The sequence below is a fragment of the Rhinichthys klamathensis genome, unplaced genomic scaffold (assembly GCF_029890125.1).
Source record: "Rhinichthys klamathensis goyatoka isolate OS25496 unplaced genomic scaffold, OSU_Roscu_1.1 h1tg000452l_1, whole genome shotgun sequence".
Taxonomy (NCBI): Eukaryota; Metazoa; Chordata; class Actinopteri; order Cypriniformes; family Leuciscidae; genus Rhinichthys; species Rhinichthys klamathensis.
Window position 1 is genome coordinate 104,046 of NW_026606944.1, and position 16,869 is coordinate 120,914.

At 38.2% G+C, this 16,869-nt stretch overlaps 1 protein-coding gene across 1 annotated transcript; it reads right to left on the reverse strand.

The window, feature by feature from the left end:
* Window positions 1-636: 636 nt before the first annotated feature.
* Window positions 637-13,362, reverse strand: LOC130071689 (gastrula zinc finger protein XlCGF57.1-like). Its single transcript, XM_056236548.1, has 2 exons — window positions 13,157-13,362; window positions 637-1,756 (listed from the first exon to the last, which is right to left on the reverse strand). The coding sequence occupies exons 1-2, from the start codon at window positions 13,266-13,268 to the stop codon at window positions 684-686; spliced, it is 1,185 nt and encodes a 394-aa protein (XP_056092523.1). The 5' UTR covers window positions 13,269-13,362; the 3' UTR covers window positions 637-683.
* Between the last annotated feature and the right edge of the window lie 3,507 nt (window positions 13,363-16,869).

A 16,869-nucleotide genomic window follows, 5' to 3' on the forward strand; every position in this document is an offset into this window, starting at 1 on the left:
CTTTAATAAATTCAAGGGTTCACTTACCACCCTGACCTGTGAATGATTACTTACTGTATTCGATAAACTTGTAAAAAGTACAAATGATTGTGTTATTAGTGTAGCCAGATTGTCATTGTCTATAATAGTGAGTTAAATCAAGATCAGGTCACATTTGGAGTAATCAATGAAGATAACTAGATGTTTTCAAAGTGTTCACAAACTTAGGTAGAAAGATAGATGTTTAGCTAATACACAAACCACAGCTAGAACGAGCTTCCAGATATCATCAGATGAGCCCCAATAGTAGCCATATTCATATCCAGATTGAAAACATCTGTGCATTCATTCTCTAAAGATTAATTAAATAATATGCCAGTTTATGCCATTTTATTTATACTTTTCATTACATTGTGCCATTTGACAGCAAGATGGAAGTTTATGCCTCTATTCAATAAAAATAAATATCAGATAAATATTTTCTGGCATTTTAAGTCGCAGAGCCAAGTAAACAAACTATTCACACACAAAAAAAAAACACAAATAGGGTCTCACCTCTGACTGACTTATCTCTAAGTGTTCAGACAAAATATTTACACAATATTTGGTCCACAACAAGTGGACTCACTCTAGATTGAATCTGCAGATGATTTTTTTTGTTTGTTCAGTTTATCTCGTCACACTGAGCAACACTGCAATTTCTTTCAAGTATGATTTTGCAAGTGACGTTTCAGCTCTGTGTGATAAGTGAAACTCTTCTCACACTGAAGACATGTGAAAGGCTTCTCTCCAGTGTGAAGCCTCATGTGAGTCTTTAGGTTTGCTTTAACTGTAAAACTCTTTCCACACTGAGGGCAAGTGAAAGGCTTCTCTCCAGTGTGAACTCTCATGTGAGTCTTTAGGTTTCCTTCAACTGTGAAACTCATTCCACACTGAGGGCAGGTGAAAGGCTTTTCTCCAGTGTGAACTCTCATGTGAACCTTGAGGATTGCTTTGCTTGAGCAAGTCTTTCCACAATGATGACACATGACACAAGGCTTCTCTCCAGTGTGAGTTATTACATGCCTCTTAAGGTGATCACTGTCTGTGAAACTCATTCCACACTGATGACATATAAAACAGTCCTCTCTTGAGTGAATCCTCATGTGGCAATCAAGGTTTACTTTACGTCTGAACCTCTTTCCACACTGATCACATGCAAAAGGCTTCTCTCCAGTGTGAATTCTCATGTGGTCATTAAGGGATCCTTGATGTGTAAAACTATTTCCACACTGAGAGCATACGTAAGGCTTCTCTCCAGTGTGAATTCTCATGTGGACTTTAATTGTTGCTTTATGTGTAAAACTCTTTCCACACTGTTGGCAGGTGTAAGGACTCTCTCCAGAGTGAACTCTCATGTGGATTTTAAGACTTCCTTTTCCAGTGAAACTCTTTTCACACTGGGGGCATGTGTAAGGCTTCTCTCCAGTGTGAATTTGCAAGTGTTTTTTAAGGTTTCCTTTTTCAGTAAAACCTTTTCCACACTGTTGGCAGGTGAAAGGCTTCTCTCCATTGTGTATTCTCATGTGGACTTTAAGGTTTCCATGATGATTGAAACTCTTTCCACACTGAGGGCAGGTGAAATGACTTCTAGTTCCAGTCTTTTGAGCTCTTTTTTGTGAGGATGTCTTTTCAGTCTGGGAGCAACTCAAAAAATTGTCTCCAGTTATAAAATCATGACGTTTCTCTTCCTTTACATCACTCAGTTCTTGACTCTCCTCTTTCAGTGGCATCAGGTCTAAGATGGAAAAAAAAGATAAATACAATTTTAAGCACATGTTAATGCCACAAAGCAGTAGACATCAAAACATTCAGACAAATAATGCCCTACTAAGGCAAAAGACCTTAACTCGCCAGAGTGTGAAACTGAGAAAAATGACTTTAAAGTTATCTTAATGTCCTGACAATTGAGTTATAGGTATAATATTGTAATTTTCACATTTTAGTGAATACCTGTATTAACCTATCTACAAAAAAATGTTGAACTCAAATTGGACCTTTGACCCTTTTTCGGAAGTTATTCAATCCGCGTTCACGAGTCCAGTGACGCTGATGACGTAAGACGCTGCTGACGTGTGTCTGGTGTGTCCGTGTATTCGGGTTCAAATAAATATGGCTGGGCAAAAAAAAAATGCAAGTCTTCCTCTGTGTGGAAATCCTTAGACATGTTGCGAAGATTGTTTTGTTTACGGCATGCGTCTCCCTCAGACTGTAAACGAAGCTCGGGCGCACCAGACACACGTCAGCAGCGTCTTACGTCATCAGCGTCACTGAACGCGGCTTGACAACAGAACCGGAAGACAATACAATGCTGAATAAAGTCATAGTTTTTGTTATATTTGGACCAAAATGTATTTTCGATGCTTCAAAACATTCTAACTAACCCACTGATGTCACATGGACTACTTTGATGATGTCTTTATTTCCTTTCTGGACAAGGACAGTATACCGTACATACATTTACAATGGAGGGACAGAAAGCTCTCGGACTAAATCTAAAATATCTTAAACTGTGTTCCGAAGATGAACGGAGGTCTTACGGGCTTGGGACGACATGAGGGCGAGTCATTAAAGGGTTAGTTATTAATGTTATTTGTTAATAGTCATTAATTCATCTTTGTCATTAGGATACGTACCAAAAACTTTTAAGCTGGCTATGATTAAACCGCTTGTTAAAAAAATGCAACTTGATCCAACAGATTTGGTCAATTACAGGCCGATCTCGAATCTACCTTTTCTGTCAAAGATACTAGAAAAGGCAGTATCCTCACAACTAGGCATTAAAAAAAATTAGTTTGGTTCCGGTTTCCGACCGACCCTGTCAATTTATGTGCGACCCAAATTTATTTTATGAGCTTGGGGAAGAAATAATACAAATTAAATAAATACACAAATAAAAAACTTTGAGGTGAACTATAATTTACGTTTTTGTACAGCACCGTATTTGTATAGCACTCTTGTCCTCCAGCAATGCTAACAAACGAGGCAGCTACACGGTCGTTCACACATCGTTGTCGTCACTTACAAAGGCACTGGTAACTTTTGGTGTGTTCTGAATAGTTGCCAGTAGGTGGCGAGAACGAATATGCACAGTAAATAATGTATAACGTGTAGGAGAGTAAGAATCACCCGTGTGAATTATACAGTAGCCTAACTTTAACCCAGTCCTTAACATAACAATATTATTCTTTCTTTTACAATGGACATGTGTAATGTGTCGATTATTTGCCCATGCAACACTAGCATGTCAACCAAAATTGTGAGATTGGGTTTAAAATCATTTGAAAACGTGCTTCAAGAAGTCAAACAGCGCTCTTGTACATTCGTATCAGCTGCGGGCAAAGTTGACAGAGCTGACAAATGGACAGACATAGCCAGCGATGTGGTGTCGACCCCCACTCACCACCTTGGTTCGGTTGTCAGTGGTGTCATGTCTTTTTTTTAGTTCAGGTATTTAGCACTGAAGTGCGCCCCAGAGCCAGAATCTCTGCCCTCCACGGCTCAAAAGTACCCCGTCTCCGTCCGCATTCGAGATGCTGTTTCGAGATGCACTTCATTTGCGCCAGTGCTGTGGCAGGACGCTACAGTCGGCTGTCGTTAAAGGGGTGGTTCAGGATTTTGGACATCGGAACTCATTTCCAAGTTAGCCTGGGTGTTATTTGTCAGTGGAGACAGTTTTCAAAAAAAATTTCATCCAGTCCTTCCAGTTGCATAGTTCGCCGTTGCCAGGCTAGCACGAGTCAACGATATCTGCTAGCCTGCCATTAAAAACATTTTACATACTCTAACATTGCTGACCATTTCAGCCCCTTGTACAAAGAATGTTTTAGAGACTTCCCCATGGCTCAGAGCTTTTAAGAGCGCAAGCACCCAAAAAAACGTCAATCATAAATGAAGCAGTGGCACCTCATTTCAAGAAGGAATGGTGATGAAAATGAGAGAGAATCCCTTCACACTTGTCACAGATGGCTCAAATGATACTGGTATGAGTTTAAACAACTACCAGTAATTTGTATTTTTTTTATCCATTTCTACAGGCACACTCATAAAATATTTGAACAACATGTAGGTTTAGTTATGAACCTTATTGTTACAGGTCTAGAGAAGATGAATCCCCTCACAGTAAGAATATTTGACAGCAACAAAGTTGTGCACAGATTCCTTGATTTGTGCACCACGAACTGCTGAAGTGATTTATAAAAAAAAAATCAATGACACCTCCCTCCCTTGGAGAAATTGTGTAGGTCTCTCTATTGACAATGCTCCTGTAAATACAGGGGCCAAAAATTAAATTGCCGCCAGAATGCTGAGGGAAAATGGCAGCATTTACATACATGGATGCCCCCGTCATATTATCCACAACACTGCCAAACATGCAGGGTTTTTGGAAGTTCAAACATGTACACTTTATATTACTAATCTATTAAGCCCAATGCCAAGTAAAACAGTTTGCTGATAGTGTTGTAATAAATATTTGAATTCATGTATTGCAGATATCCGGATTTGATCCAGAGGATCTGACTGTGGATATTGGGTTTTGGTTTAAGGAAAACACCAACTGTAAAGGTTACCTGGCAGGTTTGTGAATCAACCAGCTCTACTGTTATACAACAAAATGCAGACATTTTTGGAGAGGTGTATTACACGAATTCTGCGGCAGTATGGGCCACTTACCCAGGGTATATGCAGGAATCATAGAGATGAATTTACTACCTTTTAATACCTTTTTTACTACCTCCACAATATTTTTTACTACCAACACGACATGTATTCTATGTAACGTTACAATGTTCTCAATATAATTCATAACCCCACGTTCATAATGAACAACGCGTTATGGTTATTGTGTTATTAAAAACTGTGTACGCAGAGAGGCGGGGTGACCAAAGCTCATTATCATTTAAAGGCATGTGCACTGAAACGGCGTGCTGAAAACAGCTATTTTTGAGCTGGTAAAATTAGTGTTTTCTTAAAATACTAATGAGAATTTTTAATAAAAGTATATTACAAAGTTTTCATTTAGACCCTAAAGATTCATATTAACTTGTACAAAAATGGCATTATATGACCCCTTTAACCCTAGCCCTTGAGTTATCCTAACCATTACGTTAAAGGAGCTGTATGTAAGAAATGTATTTCAATTAATCATAAAATGGCCCTGAAATGTCACTAGACATTAAGAAATCATGTACATTTCAAATACTTATATCACTGACAACAGTAGTCTGGCCAGGAAATTGTCATTTAAAAAGTGCAGTTGCAGCCCTCAACTGATGTTGATGTTGTCATGTTGTGTTTTGGTCTGATGCTCCACCCTCCACCTTTCTACCAATCACGAAGTCAGTAGTGTTGCGGCATCCGGGTTGCCAGCTCTGCTCTAGTTACCACAGCTGCAGCTCGTCACGTTCCTGCGGGATCCTGCAGCCTATCTGGCAACCTCGAGTCAGGGAGGAGGGGGAGGGGATACACCGCTCTACAGTAATTTGACAGTGATTGCAGTACTAGTTTTGGCCACAATCTTACATACAGCTCCTTTAACCCTTAGCCCTAATAAGGTGAATAATAACCATGGCACTTAAAAACAAATAACACTTAACAGCCATAAACATTAATAAAGATTAATAATAAAGTGTGTCACATCACACACACTTACCCACAAACACACATTCTCACACACGCAGACTTAAGCAGTGAAATTACAATCCCAAAACAGCAATTTATTTCATCACATCTCTAAATGTGCTTCAAATATGGCACTGGTTTGCTCCTCCCTCACGCGAACCCGTTAAATATTTTCAATTAGGGATGCACGATACCAATTTTTGCAGAACGAGACGGATACCAATACTTTCATTTTTGGTACTCGCCGATATCAATACCGTAACCGATCCCTGAATTTTCACTGCATTTGTCATTTTTAAATGTATTAGTAGATAAACCAAAAGAATATAAATCATATTAGTTGGCTTAATTTGTTCATCAAATATATATTTCCTTCAGATATTTTCATGCTTAATTAATCCTGCTAAAAAGCATGCTTCTGTTTCTGTCACTGTTCATTCTATTGCTCTATCATATTTTATCTTTCATTTAGAGACAAGTAAAATAATGAAATATCTTCGAAAACTTGCATTTCCCCATAATGTCCAGGGTTTTTTCCTTGGTCAAAATTGGTCTTCGGTGGTGGCCGACAGACACTTATCCTTTCTTGCCCTCTTTTTTTTTAAGCTTTGATTTTACCACTTGATTTCATAGCTTTCTTCTTTGCTGGACCAGATAATTGTTTTGGTATAATCATATCAATATCAAAAAGTAGAATAAAAACGAAGCATTAAAAAGTTTATTTTAAAAGTTTATTTAAGTCTAATTTTCTACCATATACTGTAAAATTTAATAGAATTAGCTGCCAGATACTTTTTTTTTTTGTAAATAAATAAATCAAATTGCTGCTAGATAACAACTTGCTTTGCACTTTTTTTTCTGGTTTCACCTCACTCCAGTCTAAACTAAATTATTATTATTATTTTTTTGGCAATGTTTCTACACATTATAAGATAAATAACCTGAAAATTAGGGATGCTCCGATCAGGATTTTTGCAGCCGATACCGATGGCCGATTTCTTGTCATGGTGATCGGCCGATTCCGATCCCGATACCGATGCTTAATATAAGACAAAGATAAATACAAACAAAATGGAGCAGTCTGATGCAGCCCACAAGGTTTAATTAAACATTGTCCAATAGTAAACTTTGGAGGACAAAATAAACATTTAAATACCTAAAATACACTCACCTAAAGGATTATTAGGAACACCATACTAATACTGTGTTTGACCCCCTTCCGCCTTCAGAACTGCCTTAATTCTACGTGGCATTGATTCAACAAGGTGCTGAAAGCATTCTTTAGAAATGTTGGCCCATATTGACAGGATAGCATCTTGCAGTTGATGGAGATTTGTGGGATGCACATCCAGGGCACGAAGCTCCCGCTCCACCACATCCCAAAGATGCTCTATTGGGTTGAGATCTGGTGACTGTGGGGGGCATTTTAGTACAGTGAACTCATTGTCATGTTCAAGAAACCAATTTGAAATGATTCGAGCTTTGTGAAATGGTGCATTATCCTGCTGGAAGTAGCCATCAGAGGATGGGTACATGGTGGCCATAAAGGGATGGACATGGTCAGAAACAATGCTCAGGTAGGCCGTGGCATTTAAACAATGCCCAAGTGGCACTAAGGGGCCTAAAGTGTGCCAAGAAAACATCCCCCACACCATTACACCACCACCACCAGCCTGCACAGTGGTAACAAGGCATGATGGATCCATGTTCTCATTCTGTTTAGGCCAAATTCTGACCATCTGAATGTCTCAACAGAAATCGAGACTCATCAGACCAGGCAACATTTTTCCATTCTTCAACTGTCCAATTTTGGTGAGCTCTTGCAAATTGTAGCTTCTTTTTCCTATTTGTAGTGGAGATGAGTGGTACCCGGTGGGGTCTTCTGCTGTTGTAGCCCATCCGCCTCAAGGTTGTGCGTGTTGTGGCTTCACAAATGCTTTGCTGCATACCTCGGTTGTAACGAGTGGTTATTTCAGTCAAAGTTGCTCTTCTATCAGCTTGAATCAGTCGGCCCAATCTCCTCTGACCTCTAGCATCAACAAGGCATTTTCACCCACAGGACTGCCGCATACTGGATGTTTTTCCCTTTTCACACCATTCTTTGTAAACCCTAGAAATGGTTGTGTGTGAAAATCCCAGTAACTGAGCAGATTGTGAAATACTCAGACCGGCCCGTCTGGCACCAACAACCATGCCACACTCCAAATTGCTTAAATCACCTTTCTTTCCCATTCTGACATTCAGTTTGGAGTTCAGGAGATCGTCTTGACCAGGACCACACCCCCAAATGCATTAAAGCAACTGCCATGTGATTGGTTGATTAGATAATTGCATTAATGAGAAATTGAACAGGTGTTCCTAATAATTCTTTAGGTGAGTGTAGAGAGTCTGATGTAACTTAAACCTGGTCTAATACAAGTCTAAGCAGGACAAAATTAATTGAATTAGATTAATTATTAATTTAATTAGAACAAATTGGAGTAGTTTGATGCTACTCATTAGAAGGCATTTCAAGCAAAAATAATATTCGAAGATCTGGGTATTATTCGCTCATTATTCGAAAATCGCACCCCTCCCCCATATGCACGCACACATGCATATATAGGCCACACACATGAGAAAAGCGGAGTGGTGTGACGTTTAAATATAACTTAAAAACATAAATATACGTTTCATATTTATTTTTTATAGTAGGCTAATATAGTGTTCTTTTTTTTAAAATGCCATATATGTTGATTTTATTAAAAGGGAACCGCATGAGATGAGTAAGATAGGATCATAAGATGCCCAATATATCGGAAAACATTTGGAATGGGTCAGACATGATTTTGACCACTTAATTAAGTTTTGTTTTGTAAAAAAACGATTCTTTAAAGTGAATTTCGTTTTGTAAAAATTGTATCTTAATTTCAAACTATGTTTCATCAACCAATTACCTGGATTTAATAAATAAGCGAAATATAGCAGACAATATAATCAGGACACGGAGGCGCCGGCGCGTGAACTGGAGCGCGTCTCATAAGTGAACCGAACCTCAACTTGCCTCACATACCTGAGAACGTATAGTTCAGGCTTGAAATGTCTACGTTAAAAAAAAACTATTTAAATCGATAATAAATGGGCTACTCTCTGCTTATGTAGGCTAATCCGTATGAAGTGTGCATTTCTCTCTATAAGCGCGTTCACTATGCGAAGACGGTGTCAACATCGCCAACTGTATCTTTGCAGTTTATTAATAAACAATTAAAATGTATCATGCTGCATAAACATTACTTTTGCCGGTTCTTTGTGGCAAGCTTTATGCATGCGCTTGATATGCGGAATATAGGCAATATAGCCTATTATGATGATGCTCATTATGGTTTAGTATTTTCTCCCATATATATTTAATTAAATTAATATAGATATGCAATTAGACTAATGGCTTAAATGAACTACTACTAGTCGACTAGAAAAAAACTTTAGTCGTGCACGGGCAGCCCAACTTATTTAACAAATTTTCTAGACAGCATGTCACTGCGGGCGTTCGGAGCGAGTGGCGCTGTGGACTGAGCGAGCGAAGCATACTCTTCAAAAAGGCGCTCTCTCTGGAGGACAATGATCCTCCATGTGAGATTCCTTTGAAACATACACGGCAAATAGCACATTTTTTTCATTGTTTCTCATCACATCATAGCAGCCTAATTCCACACCGGCGATGACATGACGGCCAAATAATTTAAGTCCCCACGCATCATATAGGCTACCTCCTCACGTTTTGACGTCATCAAATTGTGATCGGTTTGTGAGATCTGCCAAGTTGAGTGAGTACCGATCGAGTCTTAAAATGTGATGATCGGCCGATACCGATCTCCGGCCGATCGATCGGAGCATCCCTACTGAAAATACTACGTAGTTTACATCATACATGAATTGTTTGTTCATGTTACTTCACAGTGCATTAACTAATGTTAACAAATACAACTTTTGATTTCAATAATGTAGGCTATATGGTGAAATTGACATTAAGAAAGATTAATTAATGATCTAGACGTGCAGTTTATTAATAGTTCATGTTAACTAATGTAGTTAACTAGATTTTAATAAATGGAACCATATTGTGTTACCGATTCAGAAGTCCCGTGAGGACAGATCAGTTGTTTTAACCATTCATTAAAGTGACGCGTCATTAGCGGACGTGTATGCATTGTGAGGTTATCCCATCAGTTAGGACATCGCACAAAATTTGTGTCAACAAATAGGTTTTTTTAGGATAGATTTTTCCATTTATTGAAAGTGTGGTTATGTCAGCTAAATGTGGGGAACGCTTTTCAGAGAAGATAAGGCAACGTTTTTTTAGCACAATTCACACACAGCAGGAAATAAATTTCCAATTGTGCCACGTGAAACTTCTGTCTTCCGACCTTTTACCATCGTGTCAATTGATTTTGATTAATATGAGCGAGGGAGAGAGAGCAAGAGTGAATTGAGTGCGCGCGCGCAGCCGGGGCTCTCTCTCTGTTCCTTCTTTCAGTTAACATGCACCCTGTCACAAGCGCAGCAGTCAGTCGTCTACATTAGGCTACTCACCGATCAAATATGGCTTTGGCGGCCGACTGATGACTGAAATAGAAGCGAACTCGCGAACAGGTTGGGCAGCAAGCCAGGCCAGCCGGGTACCCAGTTTGTTTCAGCGCGCGCGAACGAACAAACACCACGTCACATGATATCGCTCAGGTCCTACTCGCAATATTATAAATAAATCCACGCGAATTTTAGAACAAAGTCCTGCACTTAACACAAATTGAAACTCATAGGCCTAGTTGGATGGGGGTTCGAAAATGTACTACCTCGTCAGATGACGTTTACTACTTTTTACTGGCCTTAATTTGGCATAATTTAATTTACGCGGAAACCCTGTTACCAGCTATTTTAAGTCTAAGTATGTTGCTTATTTCATTGACAGTAGTACAGGTGCATTACACCAGACTAAATATGTATTTTTAAGCACAACCTGTTTTTATTTACAGGCTGGTGGATGCTTTTTCCAAGCCCCTAACTGAAGTCTACCTCCTCTTCTACAAATTTGCTGATGACTAAGTTCATCATGAAACGGTGTGCGAGGTTCATGATGCCGTTAGCACTACAGGGCCGGCAAGTCCATGACATCCTCTACAAGGACCCGCTAAACCAACTGCCAGGTAAAACTTTCAAGTCTCGCATAAGGAGATAAACCTGTATTCTCACTGACCTCAAACATACTTTTTGGGAAGATTGTTATTATATCTGCACAAAATGACCCGAGTGCACAAGTGAACTTCAACTAAGCTAAATGCAGAATGTGTGACTCATGTGTGGTCTTCCTGGAGCAACGCAATCAAACACGGCAACTAAACCCAAATAATACACAATGTTTTATTACAACATTAATCTCTTCATAATGTTACTTAATATGACGGTCCCAATCATGGTCATTATTGCTGTTAGAGCTGCATGTGCTGAAGCTGATCCCCGGCACGGCTTTACTACAGCGTTGATTCTTAACCAAATGCATCCTATATGAGATAAATCAGATATACATAGGCCTACACAAAATAAACACAATATTACAACTTACATTTGCACAAAACAAAAGTCTGCAAATGCACACGCAAACTTAGTCATGATTAAGGCTTAACTCTAGCGGTAAAATGGTCCCAAACAACTCCGGCGCACTCGCTTCATTTTTCCTAGTCTGCTTTACGTGTTTCGCCGTTAAGAAGCACGCACGCACACGAACCTGCTTAATCGACGACCGATTAAATGTATTGTGGCAATTAAACTATCACCGATTAATCGCCAACATCCCTTTTACAAAGGGACACTTAGAGTCTCCAAGTGGCTTTCTTTGATAAGCGCCTAGAGATAAACCATTTGGAGTACATGCATGGTTTGGTTAAAGAACAGCATGCAATTTACTTTGGGTATGCCTTTTTTAGGCAAATTTTACAGGAATGCTAAGGGGGTTAATAATTGTAAGGCTTTTATTTGTATTATATACACAAAGAAAAGCCCAGTGTGATGCTGAAGCCCTGACCCGTTAAATCACTGATGGCTAATTGGGGCTTCTACTGTCACCCGAAATGTTTTTCAAAATGTAAAATCAGCTGTTTAAGAAAAAAAAACTGGTTTAGTGCATGCTTCTATTTGATGGGTAATTAAATTGTGCTTTTCCTTATCTCTTTTATATTATAGACAATGACGTGGTTGGAGAGAGTGTTGATGTTGGTCTGACAGTGAATGGTTTTCTTCCTCTGTTGTACAAATCGATGGAGTTCAGTTTTGCTTGCTTTGTCCAGAACTTCAAGAAGTGCTGCAGTTCCCTGACTTTTTCCCTCAAGACTTATTAGGTCTCCACACTAGTTCAAAAAAGAATGTAAATCAAAATTTGAGATGACTGAACCTATACAGTACACACAAAGAGAGTTAAGTGGTAACAAGACTGGAAGTTACTCTTACGTTCCTATTTGTGAGGTAGGGATATACTGTTCTCAAGAGGACATTTGGGACCAAATACAAACTGAGCTGAACATAGAAAAAGATGAACATGTTTTAAATTATTATCAATATGGACTTCACTTCAAAACACAAATTCTTTGCAAGTAACCTACAAGCGCTTATGCTACATATTTGTAAAGATGAATTTGAAGTATGTAATCCCCTGGGGTCTAAACGTAACAAGCACAAACTATGTGCAATGTACTATACCACTGGAAATATAGGTACAAAGTTTTGCTCTCAGTTAAAATACAGCCAATTCGTTTAGCTTTATTTGTCCACTATACACTGCTTAAGTTAAATGATCTGTAGTACAACCTGTGCCATTCAGCATGAGCCCCTCCTCACTGTGCTGTTACGCCAAGCTCATTTTTGCGCATGTGAAGGATGATGTTTTACATGGATATAGAAACTCAAATGAAGTACAACACACCCCAATAACATCTGGATTTGAACTAAATAAGAGAAGTAAGCTACATGAAGCCCAACACAGGTTTCGGTTTCATTTTCGCTTTAAATTAATTTGTTTTGGCTTGAAGTTAACATAGCTACTTTTATTTTTCGTTCTTATTCTGAATACCGTTACATTTAAAGACTAAAGTGGCCTTAGGTATGTCCACGGTGTTTAGAGTTTGTAAGCATTTCACTGTATTCACCAGTATTTTACATTAAAGTAATAAAAAAAAAATCTCAAAAGCTAATTTTTTTGTGTAGCATATTTTTTAAGCCATGTAGCAAACATTTTCCAAATTTCTTGAAAAAATACTTTTTTAACCGTTTAACCGATAGTATTAATCAGTCAAAAGTTTTACTGTCGGTTAATGGTTAGTTATGAGCATCCCTACTGTCCACATGACACAACCTGCTTTAAGTAAAAAAAAAAAAAAAAATGAGGACATTTTAATCAGGACACTCGTGTGACATTCTTCAAAATTATCATTCATTTCTGTAGAGCTGGACATTTTAATAAGGATTAAAAGCTTTGAGAAATGAAACCAACCTGTTTGTGTCTCAGTTTCTTCTTGTTTCACACTAAATTCTTCAATCTTCATGTCTTCACTCTCCTCTTTAATAAACGCCATGTCTTCACTCTCCTCTTTAATAAATGCCATCTCTATAATTGTGTCTTGTGGATCTCAGTCGCTTCACCAGGAGTTTTTCTGTGTTTCTGGACACTCTGTCATAAATTAAGATTAGAATAGTTAAAAGTAATATTAACAGTATTAACAATTAATTTTCTGGGTGTGTCTCTAGTAAGGGAGTCTGTCAGAGTGAAACTTAATCACTCATAAAAACACTCAAAACTGGTAAGTAAATACATTTCAATAATTATATAGTAGGTTCATAATAACACATTCATGCTTTAGGCTACATTAATTGATTTGTAGATTAAATTTAGTAGATTAAACAAATACATATTTGCTGTTGGTTTGTAAAAGTCATTGCAAATGTTTGTGCTCTCGTTGCATACAGTGACACACTGTTTTGACCAGCATGTGACGGTGCGGTGGTGATTAAAAGTGAATTCAATCACTGAATCGTTATGAAAAATATTTCCTTAAATTGACTGGGAGTTTCAAAAAGCCGTTTTTCCATCACTACTTGGTAGTAACTGAATTCGCGTTTACGATAAATCAATTCACGATATAAGGAGTGAAACGAGACACATCTTTTCTGTCACTCATGTGTGGATGCGCTTTACTAACAATAAATAACGTTCATTAATGTTAGATACGGCATTACAATGTTACATTCGATAATAAATCATTCATTTCAAATGGCTTGTAAAAGCTATAAAGCTGATTGAACAGTTTGTATCTATTAAAACACTTCAATTGCTAAAAACACAAACCTTTCTTCAGCAGTCACAATAGATTTAGAAGCACGACGCAACCTTATGGCGTCATATCACAACATCAAAATAAAAGTCCTGTCCAGACGTTAACAATGATGTGCTTAAAATATTATTAGAAACTACTAATTAAGGGAGGGGGAGGGTACCCTTGTTTTAAAATCAAACATAAAAGTCAGTGCTTTTTTCTATTATTTAAATGTGGATAATATGAATCTGTTTGAATCTGTCATTTACATGACAATGATATGCTAAAAAGGAAAAGTTTTTTCTTTGTACAAATGGCAATGTTATAAAAATTATCCCTATTCACACGGATAAGTGAAAACGACTAATAATGCTGTATTATGTATGCCAGACAAGTAGTTGGCGATGTCATTTTGGAAAAATAAAAGACTACACGCCTGCGCAAACATGCATTATTTTTCTACAGAGCACTCAAGCTGAACGCACATGCCTATAGACATGCTTAATGGATCATATTTTTGTAAGATTTTCAGTCTAATGTTAATCTTTATAATACAGTATTATTACTTTGTCTTCTGGGTAAATGTCATCTTCACAAAGCCAGAACCATTCACTGTTATCGCAATTTTAGAATGTTCTCCTCTGAAATAAAGCCCCTTTTTACTTCCTTTAATGAAATGTCAAAACATTTGAACACAAAGGCTTTGAAAATATATCATCCTTGCATCTTTTGAAACCTTTAATTTAAAAAAAGCCTATAGACTAAACACGTAATAAGCCTATGCATGACGTTCTCATTAGGGCCCAAGCCTTGAAAAGGCGAAGGCCCTATTGTTTTCCTTAGGATTATTATTATTCTTCCGAATTATTATTATTATTAGGGCCCAAGCCCTGAAAGGGCGAAGGGCCTATTGTTTTCCTTAGGATTATTTTTTTTCTCCTCTTTTATTTTTCTTACGACTATTTGGGCATTTTTGGGGGCCTTAACGTGCCCGAAAACTCTTGAAACTTTGCACACCGGTCAGAACCCGCGGCCATCAGCGTCGGGCTGAAGATGGTACCCGGGCGTGGCAGGGGGGCTCGACAGCGCCCCCTGGAAGGGGTCCGAAAACTTGGTCCATAAATCAAACACCCTTGCATGTAAGAATATGAAACTCGGTACACATATAGATCTCATCGGTTCATATATACTTCATACTCTTACTTTTTACCCCAGCCCAACAGGAAGTCGGCTATTTAGGGTTGTTTGTAAAACGCATGCAATGGAATTTAAAGTATTTCTCCTAGAGAATTCAAAGAAATGCCACGAAACTCGGTCAGCATGAAGTCAAGACATTGAGGATGAAAAATTGCCAGGGGATTTTTGATATCTCAAACGGTTTGGTCGTGGCGAGGAAACGAATTTATGGCGAATAATGGAAACAGGAAGTGTGTTATAACTTCAGCATACAGTAACTGATCTTGATCAAACTTCAGCAGTGTGTTCGTTGTAAGAGGCCGATCACATTGCTTAAAGTCACTCCGACCCTCAGAAAGTCAGATATTGTGGTTTGAATATGGTCATTTTCTCTCTCTCTCTCTCTCTCTGAGCTAATATGGCAAGCCGTTTTAACATTTAATCATTTGAACCTACTAGTCTCTATTTTCATGCTTCTAGTACTTATTTTTTAGATACTAGTATCTAAAATTGTTTGAACGAATGAATCAATGACTCGCTCATTAAGACGGTCGCCTGGCGACACCTAATGACGGTTTAGTGTTATGTTTAAAAGTATCATTCTTTCCAACGATTTTTAATTGACTTATATTTAAAACAATCTCATAACATTATTTAATGCATTGTTATTTTTCAGTGTAAACGATTTAATTTGATCAGCCCTACCTAGGGTAAAAGCCATATAGTGTCTTATCATTCTAAATAATTTAATTTATTGATCAAATTTACAAATTAAAAATGAAAGATGAAGAATACATTTAATAAGACTGGACTGGGGTGCCCTGCATATTTTACAATATGCAGATTTAAATATACCATTGCCCCCCACCGTCAATTTGATGTGTGTGTGTTTGTGTGTGTTTAATAAAATCATTTAGTCACCACAATTAAAACCTGAACGTGTTTGCTTACTAAATTGTGAGCTGAACGAAAGTTGCAGCAAAGATCAGCAACCGGAGTCAAATTTCATTAATCACTAGTCGAGAGTGAGCGTCTCTCTCTGCTGTGTTATGCTGCATCACACGGGCATTCATAACGCTGCGCGTCCACGACGATGAGCGAGTAGAACAGAGTGAACGTTTTTTAGTTCATTCCTACTTCCATAGGAATTCCCTCGAGCGCTCTGCACGCGCCACCATTATCAATGTCCGTGTGGACGTCCGCGATCGAGCAGTGGAAACATTGGCTACTCCGTCATTTTATTCAAGAAGATCATTCAAACTGCAAAGTGTTTACTTATATTTTTGGATACTCGCAATCAAACACAACATTGTGATTTTGTAAAATACATTCAAGAAATCCGCCCCCGATATGGGGCTTCTTTTAAAATGAAACGAAAATGCTCACGGCTGCACGGGCATTCATAACGGTGCGCGTCCACGCCGAGAAACGAGCAGAACAGAGTGAATGTTGTTTAGTTCATTCCTACTTCCATAGGATGTAATTGAAAACTCTCGCTGTACTCCGCACCCTTGTTAATGTCTTGTGGGGACGTCCGTTACTTTCGCTTTCAAGTTAGCGATTTTAAAGCCCCCAGCGGTGTCACGGTGGGAAAATATTCCCATAGTGGTATCCCTGCAATTTAATACAATTGGCCTACCTGATTTTGAACACAAGAGGGCAGTAAAGCACTATGAATGATTTTTATTTTTATTTTTTTGGGCTAAACAACCATTCT

Bases quoted from the DNA above. Each gene is read 5' to 3' on its own strand.
- LOC130071689 (XM_056236548.1), bottom strand. From the start codon at position 13,268: ATGGCATTTATTAAAGAGGAGAGTGAAGACATGGCGTTTATTAAAGAG. The intron at 1,757-13,156 runs GTTGGTTTCATT...TTTCCATCTTAG, and splicing joins AGAAACTGAGACACAAACAG to ACCTGATGCCACTGAAAGAG.